The sequence below is a fragment of the Micrasema longulum genome, unplaced genomic scaffold (assembly GCF_059751315.1).
Source record: "Micrasema longulum isolate JH-2025_06_02 unplaced genomic scaffold, ASM5975131v1 h1tg000911l, whole genome shotgun sequence".
Lineage (NCBI taxonomy): Eukaryota > Metazoa > Arthropoda > Insecta > Trichoptera > Brachycentridae > Micrasema > Micrasema longulum.
This window is the reverse complement of record NW_028278102.1, coordinates 254,170-269,399: the sequence shown is the minus strand read 5'-3', so window position 1 is coordinate 269,399 and position 15,230 is coordinate 254,170. Positions and strand designations below refer to the sequence as shown.

The 15,230-nt window shown below is 33.8% G+C and overlaps 2 protein-coding genes and 1 long non-coding RNA gene across 3 annotated transcripts; all 3 read right to left on the bottom strand.

Moving 5' to 3' along the window:
- Nucleotides 1-3,875: 3,875 nt before the first annotated feature.
- LOC148278217 (uncharacterized) lies at nt 3,876-7,527 on the bottom strand. Its single transcript, XM_088231749.1, has one exon. The coding sequence runs from the start codon at nt 7,517-7,519 to the stop codon at nt 6,914-6,916; it is 606 nt and encodes a 201-aa protein (XP_088087875.1). The 5' UTR covers nt 7,520-7,527; the 3' UTR covers nt 3,876-6,913.
- Nucleotides 3,876-9,548, bottom strand: LOC148278215 (uncharacterized). Its single transcript, XR_015823245.1, has 2 exons — nt 9,205-9,548; nt 3,876-5,413 (listed from the first exon to the last, which is right to left on the bottom strand). It is a non-coding gene; the product is annotated as an uncharacterized LOC148278215 (long non-coding RNA).
- On the bottom strand, nt 7,679-9,094 carry LOC148278216 (uncharacterized). Its single transcript, XM_088231750.1, has 3 exons — nt 8,735-9,094; nt 8,158-8,354; nt 7,679-7,882 (listed from the first exon to the last, which is right to left on the bottom strand). The coding sequence occupies exons 1-3, from the start codon at nt 8,860-8,862 to the stop codon at nt 7,707-7,709; spliced, it is 501 nt and encodes a 166-aa protein (XP_088087876.1). The 5' UTR covers nt 8,863-9,094; the 3' UTR covers nt 7,679-7,706.
- Nucleotides 9,549-15,230: the final 5,682 nt, after the last annotated feature.

The following is a 15,230-nucleotide window of genomic DNA, read 5'->3' as shown; positions in this document are numbered from 1 at the left end:
TGTACGCACTATCAAACTTGGCGACTGCTCTCCTAACAATAAGCCATTTCAATTTGCAAAAGGACAAAATCACAATACACGAAGGATGCAATGCCATTACGCCCATTACTATCCACCTTGGATGGGCCGTGTAATAATGATATGCGGCACTTCGAGTCATACATCATTGAATAAACAATTCTAGAGACAGGCGGAAATTCGACAGTTAAATTTGCATACGAAATTTGACATCGCGTCGTACTAAGTATTATTTAGTGATCATTTGCACATCTTAACCCTTTGATCCCTGAACATAGAATTAATAGATTTTTTAAACTTTTTCTTTTTGAATTATGTTTTAGGAAATTTGCAACGTCAGGCAATATATAAAAAATATATATATGCGATACATTGACATATTAATACATAGACATGCCTTGAAAAATGATGACACTTAACTCATGCCCAAACGCTCAGTCATGCCCAATGCGTATTTAGTCGTTCTTCGACTGCCATCTCGAAGTGACGTTTAAAATCGAAACAAAAATGGCTTCTTGTATCATGAAAACGTGTCAAAACCTTTCGAATAAACATTGTAAAAAGGATTGTGTAATGCTTAAAACAATTAATTTTCAAATATAAATATTATTTTTTGTAAACGTCAAACTAGGTCTGGCGGCGCATTTGCGAAGCTCAGCATGGTTACAGTGATGTACTGATAGGAATACGTTTTTAAAATATATAAACTTGAGGTGTTATTATCTTTTCGTTCCTAAAAATCCAAAGAAAAGAAGTAAATGGGTCAAACTTACAAGAAATTTAAGGAAAGAACCTGATTGCGATCTACCAAAACAAATGTTGATTGTAACGGTAAAATGCAAACTTTTTTAAGTAGCAAAAATGAGTATTCTTCAATTGTTAGTGGTATATGCGTGCTCGTTGAGAATGCAGCTCCGGTGTAAATTAAACAGTGCTTAGTAACTATGGGTACGTTTATTGGAACTAATTACTTTAAAATGGCCGAAACTACTCAAAAACGTCTAATTACGTATTGAGAGTGGTAAGTTACATCAAATGCATTCTCGTATAATAGATATACTGATCATTTCACATCGCGACAAGTTGGTACCGTCAGGGAGCAAAGGGTTAGCTCTAACGAAACAGGAAAAGATTACTGGTAAACATTCAAATTGTACTGAAGCTATAATTATGTCCATGAATTACAGAATCAAAATCTTAACTTTTAGGATTAGAATTATTTAACATAATCTTGAGGCAAGATAAAAAGATGTTAAAAATCTTTAAAAAATACATTATATTGGATGTGAACGTATTATGTTGTGTTCGTTTTCCAAATTTAAAAATGATCACCGAAAGTAAAACAAAATGGCAAAAGGTGAAACGAATCCGATGTTGGTTATAAAATTTCCTCCAGCAAAGACAGCACTGATACGCAAATTACTGTGGGGTACGTCAAAGTTAATCTGAGCGAAGAAATCTTGGGCATCTATATTGTTATATATTATTTTGTGTAAAAATATTAAACCAGCCAAAACCCTTCTAAATTACAAACTAAAAACGTCAAAGTATTCTTGACTATCATAATAGTTTATTACAAGTGTATGTAATCCATTTCCGAATATTAAAGATTTGAAATATTTACGTTGCACTGATTCTAATTAGATCTATATATTGTTAGCATTTGGAGAAAAATTAAAATGGATAATAAAAATTCAAAAAATCCGAATTACGTGAATACTATATTTAGGAGACAATTATATGGAAATATTATTATTTGTTCATTCAAAATACAGCAGACAGTTTATAATGGGTATATTATAAACCTGTTAAAAAGTTACGCCTGGGCACACTGACAGAATAAGGATGGGAACATCCTTATTCTACCACTTTAAAAAGGATGGTATTTCCAACAGTATTCTACCACTACGCATAGGAGGAACTTTATACTAAGTCAATGAGTAAGTCTCATTGGGGATAATGTATCCGCAAATCCAAATCATGAAACATTTCATACTCTAAATGACGCTAAGCGCATAAATATTTAAGAAAAGCCTACAATTGAAATCAAATTTAAAATCTCCCCATTACATTTCCATCTTAAGAAATTTCTTAACAAGGCAAATTATACAAGCAAACATTTGTCGCATACGCGAGCACTAAACAATATTGACATTGCTAGGATTTGTATGGCTTGGTACAGAAATATCTCAAGGTTTGTGAACGCAGTCGGTAAAAGTGACTACAGCCTACAGCCTACATTCACATACACGGGAAGGAAGCGAAAATAAGTTCACAATATTTATTTAGACGTGTTGATAACATGACACGGATATGAAACGTGAATAGAAACCAACATTTTAATAAAACCCATACATGTTTTGAAAGTCCTTGCATACTCGAATGTGGACAGATCCTGTGATATATATTTATTTATTATATATACGGCCTAAGCCAATTATAACAGTGACATGAAGAAACATAAATACAAGAAACTGAACAAAAAGAACATAAACTAATTAGCAAAGACAAACAAAGGCAAAACAATAATTGTATAGAATACTCGTATATTCATAAAACGGAAGACAAGACTTCGAGCTAAAGCATGCCAATCTAACTTCATTCCACACTGTTTAGTCGCGAAGAGATCTACGAAAAGCCGGAAGATCTATCCCAAAGAATTCCAAGTCGTGTGATGAATTGATTAATCTACACATTCTGGACATTGGGGCATAAAAAGAAAAGTTGCTCTTAGAAGATTTAATAAATAGCAGATTTTGACTTCTGGTGACACGGTTGGCATGAAAAGAAATTGATTGCAACAGAGATGGGACATCACTTAAAGCATCAAGTATTTTGAAAATGCATAAATGTCCATCTCAGTTCTACGTCTCTCCAATGAAGACAGATTAAATATTAAACCGGAAATTAAGTGACATTGAAAGTAAACAATTTTTTGAGTTTGTCCAAATTTTTGTAGACAAGGACTGGATTCAACTCCAAAATTTATATTGACATATAACAACAGAGATGAAGAACATTTTAGAGAAAAATCTTCTCTACTTCTTCTTCTCTGAAGTTTAGCGGTATGTTCCTGAAAAACTAAGTAACAAGTTGGGTGCGATATAGATTGTATTTCACATCCACATCATTCGCACTGATCTGCACCAGATGGTGCATAAGACACTGCATTAGAATAGTACATACAATGTATCTCAATAATGAGCTTACAGGAAGGTAAGGTGATCAGTCTTACATTTCAGGTTCCAATCCAGGAACAGTGAAATATTTCAGTGTTAAACCACCTCACAAACATATATTTCGCGTTGACCCTTCCAGAAATTGAATCCAGGACCTCAAGCACGGTAGTGCCACTACACCACGAGGAGGACTTTTCTTCAAACGATTTCCTTTATCAAGATTTGTAACAGATTTTTTTTTTTTTAATACTCGCCCAGAATTCTGGTTGTATTTCACAAACATAACTGTATTCTTTATCCACCCGGATATTTTTTTTTAAACATAAAAATTGAATATACAGGTGTTCTTTAAACCCTGTCACATCCGAAACCACGATGATCAGTATGACTAAAATCTTAAAAAATAAAATATTAAAAAAAACAAATGGTTGCTTACTTCTGCAGGGGAGAAACGAGGAGGGGGAGGGGGAGTCCGATACACCGACAACCGCGCGACCGCGCCCCTTCGCTTCTCTCTTGCAGAAGTTAGCAACCATTTGTTTTTATTTTTTTTAATTCTCTTGGTTCTAAATATTTTTTTAAGTATGCTTATATGTCTTCTTGCCCATACTGATCATCCCGGTTTCGGATGTGACAGGGTTTAAAGAACACCCTGTATAACTTTTCTTCAATTTTCAATTTTCTTTTTAACGTGTGCGCTTTGTTGAGGCAAAAAAAAATGTTTATGGCTGTGACCCAATTGCTTAGCTTTTGTATGAATATTCGAGTGTGTCTAAGTTTCTTGCCTCGAATTGTGAACGACGCCATTGACATAGCTACTTATTGGCGTTTGAAGATGATAAAAGTAACAATCAAGATAATACGTAATTACACGGAGAGTGCTAAATAGTCGCAGCTCGCAGCCTCGCCGCTTTGTTAGCTGTCTGTTGGCAGTAGGCAGAAGGCAGTAGAGGCAGTAGAGGCCGTAACTAGTTAGCAAAGAGAAGCAAAGCATGCACAAAGAACGGTACTCATTGTAGGTATGCGCGCACTAGTTCTCTGAATGGGAATATAAAACTACGAATACCCCGCACAAGTGCTCACCTTGAATGAGGCATGAATCACGCGGGAGTGTTTAAATGGAAAAATCTTACTCACAAAAGAGTTCCACGGATAAGAAGGAAAAACGGAGACGATCATTACATTCCATATCCGCTCCCTAAATGGAGCATATGGTGTACACAAGGGCATCTCTGTCGGCTGCCTACATTCTCCCAAATCAGGTTGGCGTCCCGTAGTTCCGACATGAACTGCCGACGAACAGTCGGCGGTAGACGGCCAGGACGTCGAGAACCTGACGCCTTGTAAAGTAGGCAAACGTGGTTAAGGCTCTCAAGAGGCATCCGCAGCACGTGGCCACAAAACACCCAGGTTTTAGTAAAAAATCTTATCTTAGCTTTGAAAAAGTCCAGGACGTCGAGAACCTGATTCCTTGTAAAGTAGAAAAGCGTGGTTAAGGCTCTCAGGAGGCATCCGCAGCACGTGGCCAAGCCAGTCGTATCGCCTCCGCTTGATGACAGTTGTCACCGGAGTTTGCTGCGTTCGTTCTCGTATGACTTCATTCCTTACAAAGCTAAAGCACAGCACACCCGAGATTCTTCTGAGACGCATATTCTCAAAATTCAGTATTTTGCTGTTTTGGGCCATGGCGAGGTGCCACGAATCGCATCCGTAAAGGCATTTAGTTATCACCGAGTAAATATCCGATCTCCAGACAGCCTTCATACTGTTATATGTGGCGTCGACTACTCCTGGCCGCACTACCAGTTCTGTTTGAAAGCTGGCATTTTCTATAACATATACTCCCGTGTATTTGAAACTGTCGACCCTTCCGATGACTTGGTTTGACAGTCAGGGGGATTTTGGACATTAATGTACAAACTCAGTACATGAGTTTTTGTATTATCGATTTTTAAACCCATGCACGCGGAGGTCCTATTCACATTTAGACTATCTACAGTGGTCTGAAGACTCGTCAATTATAACCGCATCATCGACATACTTCTAGGTGGCAGAGTTTTGGAGAGGAGGAGATGGATATTCCTAGATCTGGCGGAATCGACTTCCTTAGGATGAAATCCATGAGGATTATAAAACAAGAAGCGACGGTGAACGCAAAATATGGGGATAAGCAGAGCATTAAGGCTCTGTCAGTCCTATTTTAAGAATAATCAGTTCTTGACAATAGGCAATGTGCACGAATTTTTTTTTTTCTTCCAAAAAAATCAGCAAAAAATTAGAAAACTTACGCAATATTTTTTTTTTTTTTTGAGCCCATAATTACCTCGTTATTATGATTTACATTTTGAATTTTTAAAATCTGTCCCAAACGCTCCGCTTCCCGGGTTTTTGAGCTGTGACGTCATTGACCGCGATTGGGTTTGACAGTTCGACATTCGAGTACGCGCCGTCGTTGTAGTGGGATGACCGGCTGTTAATAATACGTTATTGTTTTACTTTCGAAGTGTTTTTTTCCATCGTCATGGCTAAAATGGTCAACTATAAGTACTGCATTGTACCTAAATGCAAAAATACGACTATTACTACTCCTGAGAAAATATTTCTCAACGTGCCGAAAATCGAGGCAATACGAAAAAAATGGTGTCATGCCATGAAAAGATGTTCGAAGAAAAATAAAGATTTAGCAGTAAAGTCCACTTGTTATTGCTGTGAAGACCATTTTAATGTAAGTACTTATATTATTTTTTACCTAGCCAATTATTATATATTTACTCACACACACGAAAATGATTAAATTAACCTTAGTTTTAACATCCCTAACATGTCATTTTATAACTTATTGTCTGACAAAATTAGTGCCATCGTGTACTAAGTACTTATAATGAAAATAATGTTTGATGTTTTTCTTTCACAGCTGCAAGAGGATATGGAAAATTATACATTTTTCAAAATGATGGGAAGTTGCATGCAGATGAAGAAAAATGTTGTCCCAAGCAAATTTGACTGCCAGAAGAACAAATTACCTGCGGCAAAGAAGACAGGTGAAAAAAGGGCCAGGATAAAATTATTGAACGAGTTACTCACTCCAATAAAAGTCCCAGCTTTGTGTGAACCCAATGTTGACAGAAGCCAAGACCCCACTCCGATTGCCGGGCCAGGAATAATGACGCTGTGTGAACCTCCAGAATATCTTGACAAGGCTGTACAAGTCAATAAAACTTGTAATGTGAGAAGCAAGGGTACATCAACAGTAATTTTGGGAAAGACGAGTACTGCTTGTTCTTAAATATAAATGACTTTTCTTTCAAAAATGTGTGTAATGATTTGATTACCTTCGGTTGATGTTCACGTTTTCTTTTCTTAAATAAAAGTGACCATTATTGAATAAATATTAATTTGTGTTATGATTACCTTCAGCAATGTTCGCGGTGTATTTTCTTTGTTTTTAATAATAATATATAAATTACTCTCTTTGCAATTTACCTGTATAAAATGTTAAAAAAGGTTTTGTCTAATAAAAATATGGAAGCATTATATATTAAAATGTTTTTTATTATTATTTAATCACGTTAAAGTACATATCTACCTCATCTCCCTAGACAAATTTTATTTAAACAATAAAAAGTTAAGCAGCTATATTTTTTATTCAAATACATTCAAAAGTGATCGCTCGGGCTGCATTTAGTGATGTATGAAAGAAATCTTTTAATACACACTTAAAATCTTATTTTTTTAAAAATAGCTTTAGACCAAAACATTTCACACTTTTCCATCAACTGTTCACAACTAATTTGGTCATAGTCTACATATGTAATACTGATTTCTTTGGTTTTCTCAAAATCCGGCTTGGCAACACAATAAATTCCTTTCTTTTTTTTTGAAAAGTGCATTTGCATTTGAATTTGAGCCATATATTTCTGACTTGGCTTGTTGTCCGCTGCAAAATAAGTTTTAAATGTAGTATCGCTATTTGGACATTTTATTTCTATGATAAAATCATCTCCCAATGCGTCGGGTGAGGCTCCTAAATATGGATGATCGCCACAAAGAATAAGGCCACACTTTTTTAACGTGGTCTTGAGTATTTTTTCTACTTCTCGCAAAACATCATCTTCTAGAAGTCTACCTCGCTGTAAAAAAATATTGTCAGGCACTTTAGCACCAAGAATGCTTTCTACGAGAGAGCCTTCCAACGTCTGACAATTTGACGCTTCGTAGGCCTTAGATGCCGTTATGCGGCCATACCTTAAGTTGTGCCATAAGGGACAGTCTGCTTGCCCGAGAGTTTCTTTCGCTGCTTTATTACATAAAGCAGCACCCATCCTGCTTTGGCAATAATTTAAAAAATCTTTTGATGTTGACCCAATATTCTCAGAGAAGAACGTGCATGCCATGCTATGAATGGATAAATTTTCCAATTCTGTCGGTTCAACGTAGTACTTAACTAGTTGGACATCTCTTCGACCCAACTCGATGCTTCTTTCAAGTACACATTTTAAAAAGGATCCATCACTTTCCGGCAAACTGGTCCTTGCCTTTCCTAAATCCTTTGCTTTGATGAACTTCAAGGATGTCCCGATGGCAGACATTTTTGAGAGCTTCCAGTAGCACTCTAGACGTCTTCGGGGGATCTTCGCTTCTTCGATGTAGCCATGACAACATACTAATGGCATGTTTGCAACCACCTAAAATGACAACAATGAAGTATAAATAAGGAGGCAATGAATAAGACATGCTGACTCTGTCAAACATTATGAGAGGTGAGCCAAATATATATAAAATATTAATGGCAATATCCTCATAAGCCATTAATCAACAAATGAAATAGATTTATTAAATTTATTATGATGTACAAAGTAAGTATGAAATAAAAAGGGTATTTTATATTATAACCAGCTCATCGTTGAGACTTAAGATATATATGCTTAAAAGCCCAACAGTATGAATATATATTACAAACCTTCTGACGCTGGACAATCTTCACACTTGCATGACTCTATAACTTGCTTTGTTTCATTGCATGTTAAAACAACCGAATATGCTTTGAAGCGCACCCGATGTTCGGGAGTTACACGAGCCTTCACTATACAAATATCGCCCACTCGTTTTACTTGGACATATCCAATGGCACTATCTCCATAATTTGCTCTGCATGACCTGAAAAAATCGTCAAGTACTTTAGTATAACTACGGTGGTATTGGGGAGTGTTTTTATTCATATCATCAATGAACATAAACATTTAAGTTAAAAATGCACTTAAGTATGGTACGATTACTAAAATTATCATGACAATATGAATACTGACATCCCTAAAACAACCTACTGCATCAACTCGGCATATAAATAATATTTATGAGTACCTAGGTAAACAATACGTTCCTTCGTCATAATAATGACAACTCATATTTAAGGTTAAGTATGAAAAGCAAAGAATGAAATTCAAGATTTAAAGCAGAAAAAACCCGTAGTTGGGACAACTGATGAAAACTAATACTATTAATACCACATATAATACTATTTTACTTAATAAACATACCTTGAAGCTTTTATTCCTTTCATTTCGGCACTTATAAAGTCCGTGTTTGAAAAAAATGCAGCCATCATGAAAGCATCTATTTTTGGTAAATTATCCGACTGTGCTTTCACAAAACCGATTTCCGACATAATAAATAGATATTATATATCTTTCTTAACCTTTTTATAGTTAAATATAACAGTTCCACTAAATTGTTCACAGGAAACAACACATAAACAAACCGCACGCAAAGCCACCCACAGATTATTACGGTACGTCTAGTTGTTACTTGTCACTATCGCGGCCTGTGACGTCACAAAGTGAACAGCCAATCACAGCGCTTTTATGAATTTTTTGAATTCATACTAATTAAAATTGCAATTTAATGATATAAAACGAATTCAAATAGAATTTTAACTGTGATATTCGGCGTAACCAAAAATCATTTATTATAAATCAGTCATTGAAACCAAATTCTGGGTAGGCTGCACATTCCCTATTGTCACGAATATTCAGATGATCCTAATGGCGTATAATCAAATCGCCAAGTTAAAAGCGCGAAGAAAATGACATTTCGGTTCATGGGTAATTAATTGCCTTCGTTCTCCAACGGACCTTCATCATGATCAGACGTGATGCTACGCAGAAATACGTCGTACAATAAATAAAAGATGTGTATGTAGAAAAAACACTTTAATTGAACCACAAACATAAATGGAAAAAAATCCAAAATACATTATTAAAATGTCTATCGTACTTTACTAACTGTGTCATTAACTTTACTAATTGGAGTTGAAATATATCAATGCTAGAAAATGTGCTAATTAAGTGGGGCTAATTTGTACATGTACAATACCGGAACCTCTTTTTATACGGTGCATAAATGAAATATATAAAAAAATAACATTCATTCGACAATGAGTAATACTAATTTAATGAAGATCAGTGCTACCGGAAATTGGATATGGAAAATGTTGTCTTACGCGCGGTAAAAAAATAGAGCATTAAATTGTACGGCGAAGTTTCGTGAAAATGTGTAAAAAAAAAAAAAAATTTCATAAAACCGATCTATTTTGAAGGACGTCAGTAGTTCTTCCCAATCCACCAATGGTATAGTGTTGTAATAGATTTCCGGTTTATGGAAAGCCAATTCACCAAAAATAAAAAAAAGGGAACTTGTGACGTCACACGCGGAGTAATAACAAAAATACAAAACATAAAAAAATCATAGCGCTGATAGTTCGCTACATAATTATTTTTTAGTGTTTTTATTTTGACTTCTTTTGATAGTCTATTGACAAATAATCAAACTAACCACTGAACTTCTTCATTTTACTATTCGGTTTTAGAATGCCCGACATCGCTATTTTACTTACGAAGCGTATAATATATAATCATTATAGGGTGGGTGCTATTGTAATAGGGCATGCTACAGTAATTTGACATTCTAAATTTAATGGTAGAAAATAAATCAAGGTTGTGTGTTCATTTAAAAAAAAAAACAAACACACAAAAAAGTGACTATTTTATGATGGAGATAAATTCTTACGTAGACTTATTTTTGACAATTAGATATAGTGTCCAATTACTATACCACCCTCCCTAGTCGATAGTGAATAATCTGTGTTACGATTTTGAAGTATTTTATTACAAATCTAATGGTAAAAAAAATCAATGTTATGTGTTCAAAGTATTTCTAATACCAAATTATCATTTTTTTATCGATAATTTGGTATTCTATAACTGGTAATATTTTTTTTTATATAGTTTATCTTTTTTAGACTTTCTTGTTTGCAAATTAATAATATTGTTTTAAATGCTCTGTATTACTTATAGTTATACTTACATGTATGTATTTGAAACTAATATGTAAAAGGCGCTAAGTGCCGTTTATTTCAATAAAATAAAAATAAAATTTCGTCATAATCTTAAAATAACGACGCATGTGATTTTCTTCAACTTTAAATGAGAGCGAATTAAAAAAAAATCTCATTTTATTTCACAACTTGATAAATGCAAAAGTATATAATTTGATACCTAGGTTAGTTATACATATTTTATTTTTTTCAAATCTGAAAAAAGGCTTTATTCTTTTATATTTGTTCACGAAAAAGGCTTTTTTTTTAAAGATCAAATATGAAAGAAAGTCAGCGTCGCATATTTTGCACATCCGTCGTTGTTCTGCGATCCCGACGATTAAATAAAAACACACAAAAAAACGTTTTTATTTTACGGTGGAGTTAAATTATTATATTTACTTATTTTTGATCATTAGATTTGGTGTCCAATTACTAAAGCACCCACCCTAGTTCATAGTGAATAATCTTGGTAACGATTTTTAAAACTATTTTGTTGCCATGTTAAGGTACAATAAATAGAAAATAATAAAAATATTTTTGAAATTCCGAATTCATTTTTATACAAAGAAACGTATTCACCGTTGTTCTTCTACATTATATTTTTTACGCAGTACTTCGTTGAATGTATCCCTTGTGTAAAAAGAGGTTCCGGTGTATAGTGTTTAATTTTGTTTGTGTACGACTTTTGATTAAAATAATGATATTAAATAATAAAAAATACGACATATGTTCCCACAAATGCATAAAAAATATACCAAGTATATTCCAGAGAGCAAAACAGGCGAATAATTAATTCCATAGTGTAATGTATGTAATCATAAATCATGTCGACTACAGAGATTAAGCGACGAAAACTTTACATCAAGAGAGGTTCCAGTTCACAAACCAACTTATAATAAAAAGTTTAAAACATAAACAATACTCAGATATCTCAACCGAGGTTCAAATACAAATTCATTATTTTGCCATTATAAGATTACAAATAACATAAAATATTTAAGTCGTTATATTTATTATTATTTATTTATTTCGACGGCTTACGGCTTTGACAAAGTAGAAAATAATAATGAAAAACAATGATAATAAAACAAAACACCTGAACACAGTATAAAAGGTATATATACATAAAATAAAATCAGCAGAAAATAAGGAAATAAAAAAGAAAAATTAAATAAGAAATTATAACATAGGTATGCAGCAAATTAACAATAAATAAAGAGTTTAAATAAAAAAAGTATTGAAGTAACAGAGGCGATGTATAATTGCATAAACAGTAAAACAAGTATAACACTTTATGATTTAGAAAAGAAGTAAAAAGTAATGATTTTAATTGGTATAAAGATAAATGAAATAAGTCTAAGTTTCCATGTTTGTTTGCTAACACGTGGAACCGTGGAATAGGTGAGTATTTGGCATAGTTTGAAATATGTGGGGTAACATATCAAATCAGAAACCCTCGAGCAATGGTTCGACGTTATTAAGGTATAATACTCTGAAATAGCAAGAGTATTTACTTACCATTCTGTTGGACCAGGTTGATAGTGTTGTTCGGTTTGTTGAAAAGGGAAAAATTGAATAGTTACAGAGGTTTAAGAATAAACTAAACCAAAAGCACGTTAACCATTTCGCATTTATCGCTGTAGGACTTACTTTGTACATCTGCGTCAGGGGTGATATTCCAAACGCTCTCCCGACCGTAGAAAAAGCTTTTACCTCGCGTATTTTGTATGTAAATATGCATGTAAAGTGTTTTTTACGGCCGCGACAGCGATTCAGAATAACACCGCAGAAATACTAATTACTCTGTCAGTGGATTTTAAAGGGCTCTTATTTCCTATTTCAGAATACTTCAAACCGCTTTCCGTGTTTTCGAGTACTACGAGTAAATGAAGTTAACAAATTGTTCTCTAAGACCTATATTACAAAAGGACGATACGAAATTTATTAATTCTTCCGAATTATTTCGTATAGTAAAACGTTGTTGGTTAAAAACCGACCGGCAAAAAAAGTAAAAAGGTAAATTAAAAAAATACTCGAGCGTTTCCTACTTGGTGAAATTATTCGGTAAAATTTTACAAACATCGTTCAAGATTACAAATCTCTCACACAAATTCAACAGATTTATCGATGTTTGTCCATTGTGACGAGTATCGTTTACAGTTTTCGCCTGAAAAGTAAAGACGATACACGACATAAGACATAATAAACACGGACAACTCGACTTGCATCTGAACGGCCGTGCAAATTTCAGGAAATTATTATGTTAAGAGAATATGCGGCAAAGGACGGGATAGTGAATGGGTATTATTATAATACAGTTTTTCTGTCACTTTTTCGAAGATGCCTTCTACTTCGGACTGATAATGCTCAACGAATAGCGACAAAGTCGAAGTCCCGTATTCTCGTTTGACGCACCCTAAAACTGAACCGATTTGGTTTTTTTTTTTTTAAATGAAAGTAGCAGAAAGAAATTTTCTGTGCCGGCACGTTTAGTTTTTTTCAAAAATAGTTATCATATTTGCATACCGTACGTCCGAAAACGTCAGATAAAACTGGGCGCGTTTATATAACTTATAAAAATAAACCAGGGACTTAAATTATACAATAAATATACTTGAACGTTTAGCTACTTAAGAGGAAAAAAAATAAACTACCGGCAAAACTGAACAAAAGACAGCCTTTACAAAAGATGTTAAAAATATTATCATTTGCAATAAAGTGTGAATATATTTTGTTAAATGAATGTAGATGATCCGTAAGATATCGTAACAGTAATAAGTCACAAGGAATTATCGCATGAGGTAATATCATACATGGCAAAAATAGTAAAGGTGATTGTTGAAATAAACAAAAATAGGACACAAAATGCCGAACGCTCTTGAGAGCGTGGAAGTGGAAAGCGCACTTTAAAGTGGAACGGAAGGTCTGTTGATGCCTGTCAATAGTCCGGCTTCTCCTGTGTGAGTTTTCACCACCAGATCCTCACACTCTAGTCAGAGAAATTAGAAGGAACATACCTTTTGCAGTTAATATAATACAAAAGGCAACTCCTTTATTTAAAAAAAGATCCGAAAGGGTCAATAAATAAATTTAAAATAAAAAAATAAAGGATAATTTAAAAAAAAAACGACAACGACTCTCCAATAGTTAGTGCTATAGTGCGTAAAAAAAATCATCGCTACAGTGCCATAATCGTGGAAAAAATTACGGGAGTACGTTTGTATGAAAAAAGTCAGACCACGGATACACTTAATAGTTTATTATATCGACAAACGTTGGTAATTTGTGTAATTGTAACGCGTGTCATGAAAAAAAGAATTTAGAAGCGACTTAAACCACTGAGAATGAAGTGTTCGCTTCCATAAATGTTTGTATTTTAATTCCAACGCGCTCCCCGGGAATGAGGTTAATTTGATGTTCTCTCGTAGCCCGTGGCTCACACGGAACACGGAACGCTAAGTAATCGTATTACGCTCTAATCTAATGCCGTTAGGAATTTGTGGATGTGATCAGGATTCCGAATTATAACAATAAATTACCAAATTTCAATCAACAATTCCAATTTATTACAATACGGAAGTCAAAATCTGTCAACCTCTGTGGACAACGCGCTCAATTTTTTGGTAGATAATCAGGACAAATTTAATGGGTGACATAAAAATTATGTTGAGGTAAATTTGTCCTACGTCATAAAACATACACTCTTATGACCCAGTGATTATTGCTAAAATATAAATAAACTCATAAAAATACTAGAAATAATTAATGATTCAATAGAGGAGTGAGACGAGACGTATGCTCAAATTGTGGCTAATGTAAAAAGTTTCTTATGTTAATCAACAAAAAAGAGATAAATAGGAAGTTAACCATGCATACATTACCATGAGGATGGCCCCATCAACGGAGTCTAAAACGTCGCAACAATTAAATCCAACATTCAAAAAAACATCCCATATATCATCCCTAATACCTGATATTTTCAATTTTATTTGGGAAAGCCAACAGACATCCGTTATTTATTTATTTATATATACCCCTAATAGGCATTTTTATGGACATATTTATATATAGAAAAGACTGGTTTGTTTGTTGGCAGACCTAAGAATTCTGGGCATAGAGGAATGAAAATTGATGTATACATGCATGTTCTACATAACAAATTATTATTGTGTCTTGGGTATATACTAATACAGAAGAACTCCGTTTATTCAAACTCCAGCCATACGGATTGCCAATATCCAGAACGTTATCAGGAAATAAAAAATTAAAGGAGAAGTTTTTAATTAAAATTTGATTGTGCAATTAACTTTGCTGGAGATGTTCAGGTATGTTTTAATGTGATTCCAATTCGCTGCATTATTTTGAAAGCGATAAAATCTGACATTCATTAATCTGAATAATTTGAGTTTTCCTCTAATCCGTTACATTTAACACAAATAGCTCAGTCAGGTGCAAACATCAATACATGTTTTATACATAAATATCTCAGAACATTAATACATCACAATCATAGTACAAGTGTTGAAAGAAAAAGTAACCCGTTTGTGAAACAGCAAAGAAAAAGATTTTTAAGACAGAAACTAATTAATGGTGAAATAGTCACTAAGTAATCTAATTCATTTAAAATTTTACAACAGAGATAAAGCATATTTTAGACG

Bases quoted from the DNA above. Each gene is read 5' to 3' on its own strand.
- LOC148278217 (XM_088231749.1), bottom strand. From the start codon at position 7,519: ATGGGTGCTGCTTTATGTAATAAAGCAGCGAAAGAAACTCTCGGGCAA.
- LOC148278216 (XM_088231750.1), bottom strand. From the start codon at position 8,862: ATGTCGGAAATCGGTTTTGTGAAAGCACAGTCGGATAATTTACCAAAA. The intron at 8,355-8,734 runs GTATGTTTATTA...CGATTTTTTCAG, and splicing joins AAAGGAATAAAAGCTTCAAG to GTCATGCAGAGCAAATTATG. The intron at 7,883-8,157 runs GTTTGTAATATA...TTGTCATTTTAG, and splicing joins AGATTGTCCAGCGTCAGAAG to GTGGTTGCAAACATGCCATT.